Source organism: Chanodichthys erythropterus, chromosome 15 (assembly GCF_024489055.1).
Source record: "Chanodichthys erythropterus isolate Z2021 chromosome 15, ASM2448905v1, whole genome shotgun sequence".
In the NCBI taxonomy this organism is placed as follows: domain Eukaryota; kingdom Metazoa; phylum Chordata; class Actinopteri; order Cypriniformes; family Xenocyprididae; genus Chanodichthys; species Chanodichthys erythropterus.
Genome location: NC_090235.1, coordinates 18,643,012 through 18,656,294, shown reverse-complemented (window position 1 = coordinate 18,656,294; position 13,283 = coordinate 18,643,012). Strand labels below are relative to the sequence as shown.

General features: G+C 34.2%; 1 protein-coding gene across 1 annotated transcript in view; it reads right to left on the bottom strand.

Annotated features, from left to right (window-relative positions):
* Positions 1–13,283, bottom strand: part of csmd3b (CUB and Sushi multiple domains 3b) — a 514,670-nt gene that overhangs the window by 151,770 nt on the left and 349,617 nt on the right. The window contains exons 25-28 of the mRNA XM_067361816.1: positions 10,071–10,197; positions 7,939–8,141; positions 7,630–7,821; positions 5,799–5,937 (exon numbers count right to left, since the gene is read on the bottom strand). Of these exons, the coding sequence (XP_067217917.1) occupies positions 5,799–5,937; positions 7,630–7,821; positions 7,939–8,141; positions 10,071–10,197 (661 nt within the window). The remainder of the gene's footprint in view (positions 1–5,798; positions 5,938–7,629; positions 7,822–7,938; positions 8,142–10,070; positions 10,198–13,283) is intronic.

Below are 13,283 nucleotides of genomic sequence, written 5' to 3'. Positions count from 1 at the left end.
ATATATATATATATATATATATATATATATATATATATATATATATATATATATATATACACTATAATTAAAAATAACTTATATTTATATATTTAATAATATTTATATATTTATAATTTTTTACACATTTTTAAAATAATACTACTAATAATTCTTTAGGTTAGAAAACAACAAATCAACTTTTTATGGATTCAGAGAAGTAGAGGATTAACTTGCTTGCTGTGTACAGCATAGATTGAGATACACTGATGTATGCCTCTGTATTGTCCATGTGTCCTGCATGACTGTTGACCATAAAGGTTGAACATGTAAATAACCAGGGCGCTGAATGCCAGCATTCTTAAAAAACACCCGGTGCAGTATCAGCAGCTCTGAGATTCCTGAGACAGAGAGCCACACTTATAAACACGTGCACCTTTTCATTTGCAGTAAGGTGCAATGATAAGGTCTCGCCCATCAGTGGAGAGTCATTTGCATGAGATGGATTGTGACTGAATCAGATTTACACTCCCTTTCCCCCCCATTATGCAGAGAGAGAATGCTAAGCATGCCTTCCACACTTCACTGCATCAGAATCCACTGCTTAGGGGTTATTATAGGATAATTCATACACAGGATAAGATCCTTTACACCACATTAAAAAAGCCATTAATTTCTGATAAACAGATGCATTGGCTTTTTCCCTTACTCCATACCCTCTGTAGCTGTCAATCAGAAAACAATTATTTCTGCGGCAATCAGGTTGATAGCACAAACTGTACTATTGCAAAATAGAGAGACACCCGGATGGGATTACATTTGTAGCGCCGCTAAAAGAGGTCACTTTTTTCGGAGGGGTGGCGTGCGTGTATTGTTCATTTCCAATTTCATTGTGGACATATTTCATTCCGTGGATTTTTTTAAGGAGAAAGAAGTCAGTAATGGACTGTGTAATGAAAGTCTTTGAGATGGAACCGAATGAGAGCTATTTATTAGAAACCTGTTTGAGACATTGTCCTTCTGGCAGAACTCCAACATGCTTATTTACTCGGAGAGGACGAAATTCAAATGAGAAAGAGCCTAGTTCAGACGTGATGCCAACCTGCTGGGATAGCTTTAAAAAAGAGAAAAAGTTCTTCATCATCGGTTTTGGGGCTGATGTATGGCTCTAACTAGTAGCTGTGAAGGTTTTGAAAAATATTAGGCACAAGAAAACTCACAAAACAGCCTCAAATGGCAGCTCCTGTTGTGATGAATGTTGTAAATTGTGGCACATAGGCAGAACGGAAGATTGTTTTTGAGTTATTGCTGTCATTAGAGGAACTGCTCTTAGATGATGAGTCAAAGAGAAGAAGAGGCAAAGTTTAAACGTTCAACAGCCGCCGATATTTCAAAGCGCGAGCGTGAGAGACAGAAGGAGAAATCCTGAAACCTAAGCACTTCTTCTTCCGCTGACTGTGTGCGAATCCTGATTAATATTCCACGGCCTCACGTCTGGACCAGACCCGCGCGACACCCTTTGATCCGAGTGGAAGGGAACGGCATGCTATTAGCATTAACATGGAGGACGGACTATGGCGACTGTCGACTCCTACAGCACTCGACTTAACCCCACGCTGACCCCGGCTGGACGGAGAATCCCGCTCGCGGCTCGAGCGTCACTTCGTGTTGGCTAAATGAAAAATGGACATAATTAGCAACATGATTGGACTGTGAAGGAAATTTATCAACCCTGCTTTTATACTAATTGGTCACATCACTCAAGGCAGAGACACTGCTCTACACCTTTAAGGCAAGAAGAGGGGAAGCTAAAAAAAAAAAGACCACCGTCAGGTTCATTACAGACAAAATGAGCAAAGAATTCCAGCTGGGCTCATTATCTCTCCCAGACATGAAATGCATTTTAATTCAGACAGTGATAGCAGTCGCCGCTACATAATTACTCAACACGTCGACTGCGGCCATGTCGAAGGACACCGTGGGCGCTCATTTTGAATTCAGCGTTATGACACAGCAGCCTCTAAATGAACTCGTGAACTTATCAGTTTGAGATATTATAGCTCAAGTGAGGGCATCAACGAAAGGCCAGGAATATGCGCACTGTGAGATTATTTCCGATAGCGCGTCTCATCGGCCACATTTTAAAACTCGCTGACCCCACCACAACAGAGGGTTCGGCTGATATTAACCTTCCAACAGAGAACCGCACGGTCTGCATTCACAAAACTTCCTGGACACCTAAGGAAAGTACACAAACCTCCTTCCCCGTACACGACACTCACCTGAAGCTGACCGTACATAAACACAACCTGCCTAATCCACACCTTCAGCTGAGACGAGAGGTCTGGAATAGGTTTGATTTATATACATATATAAAAGAAATAGGTAACTCTTTACAATAAGGTTCATTTGTTAACATTAGTTAATGTATTAACTGACATGAACTAACCATGAGTGATACATCTGTACATTTATTACATCCAGGTAATAATAATAATTTCCGTCCCATATCCAATCTTACGTTTCTCGCCAAAATTTTAGAGCGAATTGTTGCTAATCAGTTCTCATCTTACCGCAAACAATCTTTTTGAGCCACTTCAATCGGGATTTCGTAAACTCCACAGCATTGAAACAGCTTTAGTTAAGGTCACTAATGATTTGTTAATAGCTTCTGATTCTGGCTGTCTTTCTATCTTGATCTCAGTGCCGCATTCGACGCTGTTGATCATTCAATTTTACCTACTCGGTTAGAGTCTGTCTTTGGTGTTTCTGGGACTGCACTACGCTGGTTTGAGTCTTATCTCTCAGATTGAAAGCAGTTTATTACTATGGGTGGTTTACAGGTCTGATATTGGTGTTGTGAAATCTGGTGTTCCTCAAGGATCATTTTTGGGCCCTTTACTTTTTAGCATTTACATTTATCCATTGGGTCAACTTTTAGGGCCCTATTTTAACGATCTAAACACAAAGTGTAAAGCGCACAGTGCAGGTGCACTCAGGGCGTGTCCAAATCCACTTTTGCTATTTTAACGACGGAAAAACGGTCCGTGCGCCGGAGCGCATTTTTGAAATGGGTTGTCCCTATTCTCTTAATGAGTAATGGGCGTAACGTTCAATAAACCAATCAGAGTGTCATCTCCCATTCCCTTTAAGAGCGAGATGCGCTCGCGCCATGGCGGATTGCTATTTACATGCCGGAATTTGTTGGTGGAAAAGCTGAACGCTTTTCAAGCGAAGAAACCGATCTGCTCGTGCGCAAAGTTAAAGCAGGCTTGCAAATGCAGGCTTTCAAATGAGTCATTTAATATATATGTGTGTGTATTGGCACGATTGTTCAATTAATTAGCCAATTTCGTTCATCATTATAAGTAGTAATAGGCTGAATTGAAAATAGGTAGCCTAATTCTAATACACGCAATGACTATTCATCATTACATTTTTATATTTATGTAGCCTACACAATAATATTCTTTTACACTGTAATCCTTTTGTTTTTAATATTTGGCATGTTTGTGTCATGCGCATCCCTGTGTGTAATAAGCAAAGTCAACGTGCACTGTGGACGCACCCAGAGGCGCAGTTTCTACCAACGCGCTCTAACAAAAAAATATTGCGCCATTGACTTTAGACCAGGTTTGAGTTGGTCTATGGCGCAATATTTTCAGCTCCCTAAAATAGCAATGCGCCGGCAATTTTTTAGACCAGTACGCCCATGGGCGCACTAACTGGTGCAAATGCATTTACTAATTTAAGGACGTGGCGCTGAACGGGAAAACGCGAACGGCGCCGGATGCAAACTAGCAAACACACTTGCGCTGCGCCTTGCGGGTGTATTATAGGGCCCTTAAAATCACTTAAAACTTTCACTTTTATGCAGATGACACTCAGGTCTATGTACATTCAAAACCTGATGTTAATGTGGCTGTGTCTTTTCTCTCTCAACGTATTTCTGAGATACAAAAATGGATGTCTAGAAATTTCTTGTGTCTGAACAGTGACAAGACGGATGTAATGCTTATTGGTTCACCATACCAGATACGTAAGGCTGGGTCTTCAACTTTAAGTGTGGATGGCTCTACACTGGAATCTCAAACAAAATGAAGGAATTTAGGGGTGATATTTGATGCACATTGTTCCCCATGTTCAGAACACTGTCAAGACATCATTTTTCATCTATAAAACATTGCCAAATTGCATCCTTTGCTGTCACACCCGGTGGCTGAAAAGCTGATCAATATCTTTGTGTTTTCTCGCATTGATTATTGTAATGCTTTGCTGGTCGGTGTCTCACATGCTACCCTAAATAAATTACAGCTGGTTCAAAATTCAACCGCCCGAATCCTGTCTGGAACCAGGACAAGGGATCACATCAGTCCAGTCTTGGAGTCTTTACATTGGCTCCCTGTCAGATTTCAGGTGGATTTTAAAGTTCTCATGCTTACCTACGAAGCTTTGAACGGTTCGGCTCCTCACTATCTTACTGAGCTTTTAGCCCCCTACACACCTGTGCGTGCTTTCCGCTCTTCTGAAACTGGCCTTTTAATCGTCCCACATACCTGTTTAAAATCTATGGGTGAAAGGGCATTTTCTTCAGTGGCTCCAAGACTTTGGAATTCCTTGCCTGCTCGGATTAGGCAAGCAGAATCCCTTAGTGTTTTTAAATCTTCCCTTAAAGCTTATTTCTTTAGGGTAGCTTTTACTTGATTGTATTGAAATTGAATTTTAATTTACTTGTTTTTGATAGTATGTTCTTATTTGGTGTGTTTATTTTTATTTATTTTTAATTTTTTATTTTATCTCACTTTTTTTTAAATAATGTTTGTATAATTGTATGCTTTTTTTCTTTCTGTGAAGCGCTTTGAGATGCTACTTTTAAAGGCGCTATAGAAAATAAAGTTTATTATTATTATTATTAAAATGTTCAAACAAACTCTTTAAAAATCACTGGACTACATAAAAACAAGTTGGCAAGACATTTGTTACTGTATCTGTTAATCTTTGTTAACGTTCACGGTGCATTAACTAATGGTAACAACTAAAACTCTTGATTTTAATAATGTTTTAGTAAATGTAGAAATTAACATTAACAAAGATTAATAAATGTTGTAGAAGTGCAGTTCATTATTAGTTCATGTTAACTAATGTAGTTAACTATTCTTAACTAATGAACCTTATTGCAAAGTGTTACCAAGAAATATATAATAGAGAAGATGTGTGTTTTATATATATATATATATATAACACACACACACACATATATAAATATTATATATATATATATATATATATATATATAACACACACACACACATATATAAATATTATATATATATATATATATATATATATATATATATATATATATATATGTGTGTATATGTATATGAAATTTTATTGCTTCTGCACACCATCTATCTATCTATCTATCTATCTATCTATCTATCTATCTATCTATCTATCTATCTATCTATCTATCTATCTATCTATCTATCTATCTATCTATCTATCTATCTATCTATCTATCTATCTATCTATCTATCTATCTATCTATCTATCTATCTATCTATCCAAACATCTATCCATCCATGTATATATTATTTATTAGTATCCATAATACTGTATTGTTATTGTAGTACTTTATATGCATTTTTCTTTCTTTTTTTCAGTTTTGTGTATTTCCCTCACCTCATTCAGTATGATTGTATGAATTTCTATTATGCGTTTCTGTACACCATTGATAGAAAATAAAGAAATAATTGTGTCAGATTATTCACCAACCTAAACCACAGCCATAGAGAATAGCTTATAGATGGCTTTACCTGATGAATGCAAGAGACAGGACGTAATCAGAGTTGACGGCTATGAGCCAGTCGCAGTCCTTGCTGTGCGGGTATGGATGAGGGAAGTTGGGCGACAGAATAAACCCAGAGGAACCAGTGAGATTGCCCCCACACGGAGCTGGGAAAACACAGAGGACTCATATCAGCAGCATATGGGCATTAGTAACACATGAGGAGAATCTCTTATTAAAACATGCGGCTTGAACATCTGTGCGAACCAGGAGCCCAGAGAAAGAGTGCTGGAGTGAACATGCAGAGACAGAGATATTGAGAAATTTTTAAGCTCCTCTGAGGAACCGGGCCATGTAAAGCGCTCATATCTTATATATGAAAAAGAGAACTATACAGCAAGAGAGAAAGGTTATTTAGAATATGAAAGGAAAAGCTGAAAATCCTGCACGCTCACTTTCTTGCTTCCAAAATGAAGTATCTTTTGAAAGAAAGAATCAATCCGTATCTGGTAATTTGATATTCATTCATTTGGGCACACTTTCATGTCATTGCGATGATAAGGAATCTCAATGGTATCGGGTCCTTTGGTTTGAGTACAACTCTTGAGAATGGCCTGATTAAAACTGCTTAAAGTACTTTTTAAGATACAAGCTCTGTTGTCGGTATCTAAAGCAATATGTACTAATTAACTCGGGCTCTTAGATGTCTCACAATCATGAATATGCATTATGAAAATGAGTAAAACAATATGTACAGTATGAAGCTTTGTCTGATGTTTACAGATATAGCACCTACAGTGTACAAATACATACAATTTGGTATATCACAACTTTTTTTGAAGCATCAGATCTCATGTTTTATTGTTTGAACTGTTAGATAGTGTATGTTTATTAAAGTATTATCTATCATAAAATCAATCAAGCAGGAAAAGTATCTTTTTTTAAATGCATATCAGTAGCAGATGTCTTTTTGACTGCATCTAAAATAAATAATTTAACAATTAATGTCATAATTTGGAGATAACTTGTTCATTAATTTCATTAAATAAATAAAAATAAATAAGCTTCTTTAAAATGAACCAGGGTTGTTAAGGTTAAACTATAATAATAATAATAATAATAATAATAATTAAAACAAAAAAATGAAAGCATATTTTTTTTTGTTGTTGCTTTAAATAAATAGTTAACTGAAAAAAAAAAACTTAAACATTTTATTTCAACATTTCTTACTTTAATTTAATGTACTAAAAAAAAAAAAAACTGAAATAAAAATGTTGATAAAAATTATAAAGATATTAAAAAACTACAACTAAATGAAAAGGAAAACGAAAAATATAAAAATAAAAACGAATTAAAAATATTAATAAAAACTATAAGAGTATAAAATAACACAGTAATAAACTAATTTAAATAACTAAAATATTTGTTTAGTTGTGTCATAACATTACAATCCTTAAAAAATGAGTCACAAAGTAAAGAAATCTAAATAATAAAGTAAATAATCCCATTTCTTTTTATTTTTCTTCTTCCTTTTCTTCAATATTGTTGTATTGACTGCATTTTTCTTAAGTCATTAAAAATAATGAAATAAATGAATGCAATAACAAAAATATATATTTTATTTTAAATATGGGAATTATATGTAAATTAAATATAATCCATACAAACCAACATCTGGTCACAAACTAGCTAGCAACTCAATCTAATATGTTTTTATAATTAATTTTGTCTATTTAATATTATTGCAAGAAAATAATAACAAGATCACACGCACAACATTCCTTTCATGTAGCCGTGGAAAAGCCAGTATAATTCTAACAGATCCATTCCTTTAATTAAATCTCAGTATAAACCCTTACCTATACAGACAGGAGGGCTCGGTTGCCAATAGTAGCGGTTCTCCACTTGTATGCAGGTAATCTTTACATCTCCCTGCAGTTCGTACCCAGGATCACACTGAAAGGTCACGGTGTCTCCAGGCTCCCGACCATCTCCATTGCGACTGCCGTTCATGGGCACTCCTGGATCCCTGCAGGCAGTGGCCACTGAACCTGTAATCACGTTCAAAGCAATTAACAGTCAATTAACACCTTATGAGCAGATACTGTAAGCTGCCAATCGAACTACACGGCTCCACTCAGAACTCTAGAAAAAACAGATCAACTCACTTGAGAACTCAATGGCAAACCCAGACTTGCTGATGTAGAAGTCGGTCTCGAACTGAATAGTAACCATGTTGAGGGTGCTGTGGATGTTGTCAGGCAGCAGAGAGCCGCTCACCTCCCTCAAAGACATCTCATTCTCCGGAGGCCCGTCCCAGACCCTCAGGATGTCGTGGGAGGCTTCCGTGTCGAAGGCTAGAAACTGCAGGCTGTTAATAAAAAAATGAACACACATACATGCATCTGGTCATACTAGTCACGCTTCATTAGATGCACAACGTACAGTGATGGAAACAAAGGGCTGCCTGACACAGAACAGATGTTCCTTTCATTATTCACAATGCATAAAACAAACAGCACGGTAAGTTTATTATAGTTAACTAAAATTACAACAAATAAATCTATAAAAAATTGTCACTTGAAATTAAACTTATTTTATTTCAGCTGGTTGTCAAGGCAACACTGCTCATTTTCATTTCATTTAGTTTAATTTAATGTAGTAAAATAACAAACCAAAACTGAAATAAAAAGAAATAAAAACTATATAGACATTATATATACATACATATATATATATATATACATATATATACACAGTACAGACCAAAAGTTTGGAACCACTAAGATTTTTAATGTTTTTAAAAGAAGTTTCGTCTGCTCACCAAAGCTACATTTATTTAATTAAAAATACAGTAAAAAACAGTAATATTGTGAAATATTATTACAATTTAAAATAACTGTGTACTATTTGAATATATTTCACAAAGTAATTTATTCCTGTGATGGCAAAGCTGAATTGTTCTTTTGAACTTTCTATTCAAGGGACCCTGAAAAAAAAGTACACAACTGTTTTCAACATTGAAAATAATCATAAATGTTTCTTGAGCAGCAGATCATCATATTAGAATGATTTCTGAAGAATCATGTGACACTGAACACTGGAGTAATGATGCTGAAAATTCAGCTTTGATCACAGGAATAAATTACTTTGTCAAATATATTTAAATAGTACACAGTTATTTTAAATTGTAATAATATTTCACAATATTACTGTTTTTTACTGTATTTTTAATTAAATAAATGTAGCCTTGGTGAGCAGACGAAACTTCTTTTAAAAACATTAAAAATCTTAGTGGTTCCAAACTTTTGGTCTGTACTGTATATTTGTGTTTATGTTTTATAATACATATATATGTAGATTTTTTTTACAAACATTATATATATATATATATATATATATATATATATATATATAGTCTTGTGTAAACATGTTATATAATTATATATATGTATACATAAAAAATAAACTGTGTGTGTGTGTGTGCGTGTGTGTGTGTGTGTGTGTGTGTGTGTGTGTGTGTGTGTGTGTGTGTGTGTGTGTGTGTATGTACATGTTTTATAATATAGGTATATGTTTTTTATATATAGAAATAAATGACCAAATTACCAAAATTTTAACTAAAATTAAAATGAAAAAAATATATAAAAAATAAAAACCAATTAAAAATCTTAATAAAATCTATAATAGAATCTCAATGATTCTAAAATAACACAGAGTGTTCCATATTTATATCATTCTGTACCCAGACAGATAGAAATAAATGAATGCAGAAATAAATGATCAATTCTTTGACAAATCACACAGCCAGATAATCATAACTCAAATATTATGCTCCAGGGTTCAATAATTGAGGAGAACAATCACATCTTCTTTCTGAGCGGCAGTCCTTGACAACAATTTAGCAATCTGGTCTGATCGAGACATCAGCGGCAGATGAACAAATAATGAACGAGTGTGCGATTTCAAAAAGCTTTTGCTGCTAAGAGAATTGGAAAGAGGACAAATTATTAGGTTGTAGTGCATTAAAAGTGCAACAGCGTTTTAAGCTTCATAATGAGTTTGGCAGTGCAGGTGGTAAACAAAGAGATTTACGAGGTACCATCAGCTCATCTGATGTCTCCTTTTCTCTCCGTACAGATGAAACATCAATGCCTAGCTCCACCATTAGAGGTTTATTAATAGATAAAGGCCTCTTGTCTCGGCTGAATTCACTGGCTGTATTCTTATGAGCTTGGTAATGTACCGATCGGTGGAAGCGTACAATATATTCACATCTGAAGCAAATACTGATCAGCACCTGATGATGTTGCCCGAATCCACCTCGACGACCCAGGTACAGCGCAGATTGTTGTCATAGGGGAACGGATAACCTGGCGACAAAATGCGTCCTGATGTCTCTCCTTTGAAACGTCCACCGCATTCAGCTGGGGAAAGAGAAAGGACAAAACAGGGTGGGAGGAAGAGACAGAAAGAGACATGAGAAGAAGTTTATTATGCATACTCTCACACTTGTATGGCCCCTGAAGATTTGCAGGTGAGCACTGAAATAATTAGGGGTGTCTGGCAAACAAGCACAACCCGAACGGGGCAGTCTGAGAATGAAAAGCAGTGTAAAACACGCAGTTAGATCAATAAAGCGCCGTGAGGTTTTCAGGCGTCTCAACACAGAGCAAAAAGTTTAGCTTTGGCTTTTAAACTGCACTGAACTAGTTATCTCTCCCAGCCTCCCAATCAGTGCTATTTTAATTGATTTGATATAGTTTTATTCATATTCATATTTTGAATTATCTTTTATTTTATTTATTTTTTTTATACATGTTTAATTTTCAAGTTTATCTTTTAGTCATTTTGTTATGTGCTTTTTTCATTTTAGTCATTTTTTTTAGTTGCTATATTTAGGTTTAATTTGTTTTAGTTTTTATTTATAAATATAGCTCCCGATATAGCTCATATTTTTGCTGTGAGAACAGTTCTCTGATGACAATCAATATATATAATATTACATACAGTGGCATGAAAAAGTATTTGAACCCCTTGCAGAATCTGTGAAAATTAGAATTATTTTAATAAAATAAGAGGGATAATAAAAAATGCATGTTATTTTTTTGTTTAGTACTGTCCTGAGTAAGATATTTTACATAAAAGATGTTTTCATTTAGTTCACAAGACAAAACAACAGCTGAATTTATTAAAATAACCCCATTCATAAGTATGTGAACCATTGATTTTCACACCTCGGCTCTTAATGCATCGTGTTTCCTTCTGGAGCATCAGTGAATGTTTGAACCTTTTTTTAATAGTTGAGTTTGAGTCCCTCGGTTGTCCTCAGTGTGAAAAGATGAATCTCAAAATCATCCAGCCACTGCTGGAAAGGGTTCGAATATGCAGAAAAATCCTTGAAAACTGATGAATCTGCAGGAGCTGGAGGATTTTTCTGAAGAACAGAGCTCAGTTTAACTGCTCAGGACAAACAAGAGACTCATGAACAACCATCACAAAACATAAAAACAGTCGTGGATCATCAGGTGACCACACACAGTATTGAGAATCAATGGTTCACAAACTTATGAATGGGGTTATTTTAATAAATTCAGCTATTGTTTTGTCTTGTGAACTAAATGCAAACATCTTTTATGTAAAATATCTTACTCAGGACAGTACTAAACAAAAAATAACATGCATTATCCCTCTTATTTTATTAAAATAATTCTCATTTTCACAGATTCTGCAGGGGGTTCACAAACTTTTTCATGCCACTGTAGATAATATACATATATATACATAGATAAAGCCTTCAAATTTAGTCAGTTATAGATGGCAACGTGTCAGGTATTAAAGCTTTGTTTTATGTGGTGGGAAACAATCCCAGTAGATTAAAAATACTTATTTATTTTACCACTTAAAAATACCATCTGAAAAATAACATCTGCTGCAAACAAACTCGTTTAGATGTGTGATTCCACAAGCATTCCAATCATCCTGAATTTCTGGTGCCGACTGTCGTCTTCTTAAAGGCACAACATGTACAATTTTTGTATTAAAATATCCAAAATCCACTAGAACGATGTTATATATTTTGTTGACTTCTCCCAAATGTTTCCAAGAGTGTTTAAATCCAAAGAAATAAGCAATTTCACAGTCAAATGTATCTAATATGATAAACAGCGCTGTGTTACCCCACATACACTTGACCAGAAGAAGCTGGAGCGGTGACTGTGGTGGCATAAAAGTTCACACAAGTTCTCTCATTAGCAATCGCTCCAGCAGATTTCACCCACACACTGCTTCATACTACAGTAATGTTAATAAATCTTTAATACATTAGCTCATCCATGAATATGATTTCTGCCCAAGTCTTGTGGGATTCTTTTCCACTGGCTGTAGATGTGAAGACAACACCTCCCATGAAATCAAGGCGTCATTAAGCTACGCCTTTGTTTTGAATAAGCGACCTCTAGCGGTGAAAGTTACATATTGTGCCTTTAAATCTTTTTGACAGTACAAAAATTACGAACTATAACTTGTAGGCACGTTTTTCAGACTAAAAATACACAAATCTATTGAAACTTTTTTTATTTTGACACATTGCTGACAATATCTGTGCAAGAGAGCTTTGTGAAAGATGATTTAAACTATATTCATCATTAATCAACATCATGAAAATATCAGAATCCATCAGAAAAATATGAAGAATATATTGAATGTATTTTCAGAAGTGATGCTATTAAAACATTTCTGTATCTATCGTAGAGGTGTGTGTGTGTATAAATATATATATATATATATATATATATATATATATATATATATATATATCACCCACACCCTGCTTCATACTACAGTATGAAATATATATATATATATATATATATATATATATATATATATATATATATATATATATATATATATATATATATATATTCAATAACTGACTAATACATTTTTGCCATCAACTAATAAACATTGCCATCAAAGTGAAATTACTGAACCAAAACATAGGAGCCAAAAAAATCTCTTTTTAAAAGAAAAATCTGACAGACTTAGAAGTTTCTGCATCTTCATACATTATATATAAGTCTGTCAGATTTTTTCTTTTTAAAAAGAGATTTTTTGATGGCAAAATGTATTAGTCAGTTATTGAATATATATATATATATATATATATATATATATATATATATATATATATATATATATATATATATATATATATATATATATATATATATATATATATTCAATAACTGTATATATAAACTATAATGCAAAGCTGAATTTTCAGCATCATTACTCCAGTCTTCAGTGTTACATAATCCTTCAGAAATCATTCTAATATGATGATTTGATGTTATTATCAAACAATTGTGTTGCTTGATATTTTTTGGAAACTGTGATACTTTTTTCAGGATTCATTGATGAATAAATAGTCAAAAATAACATATATCTATTCAAAATAGAAATATTTTCTAACAATATAAATCCTTACTAACACTTTTTTATCAATTTA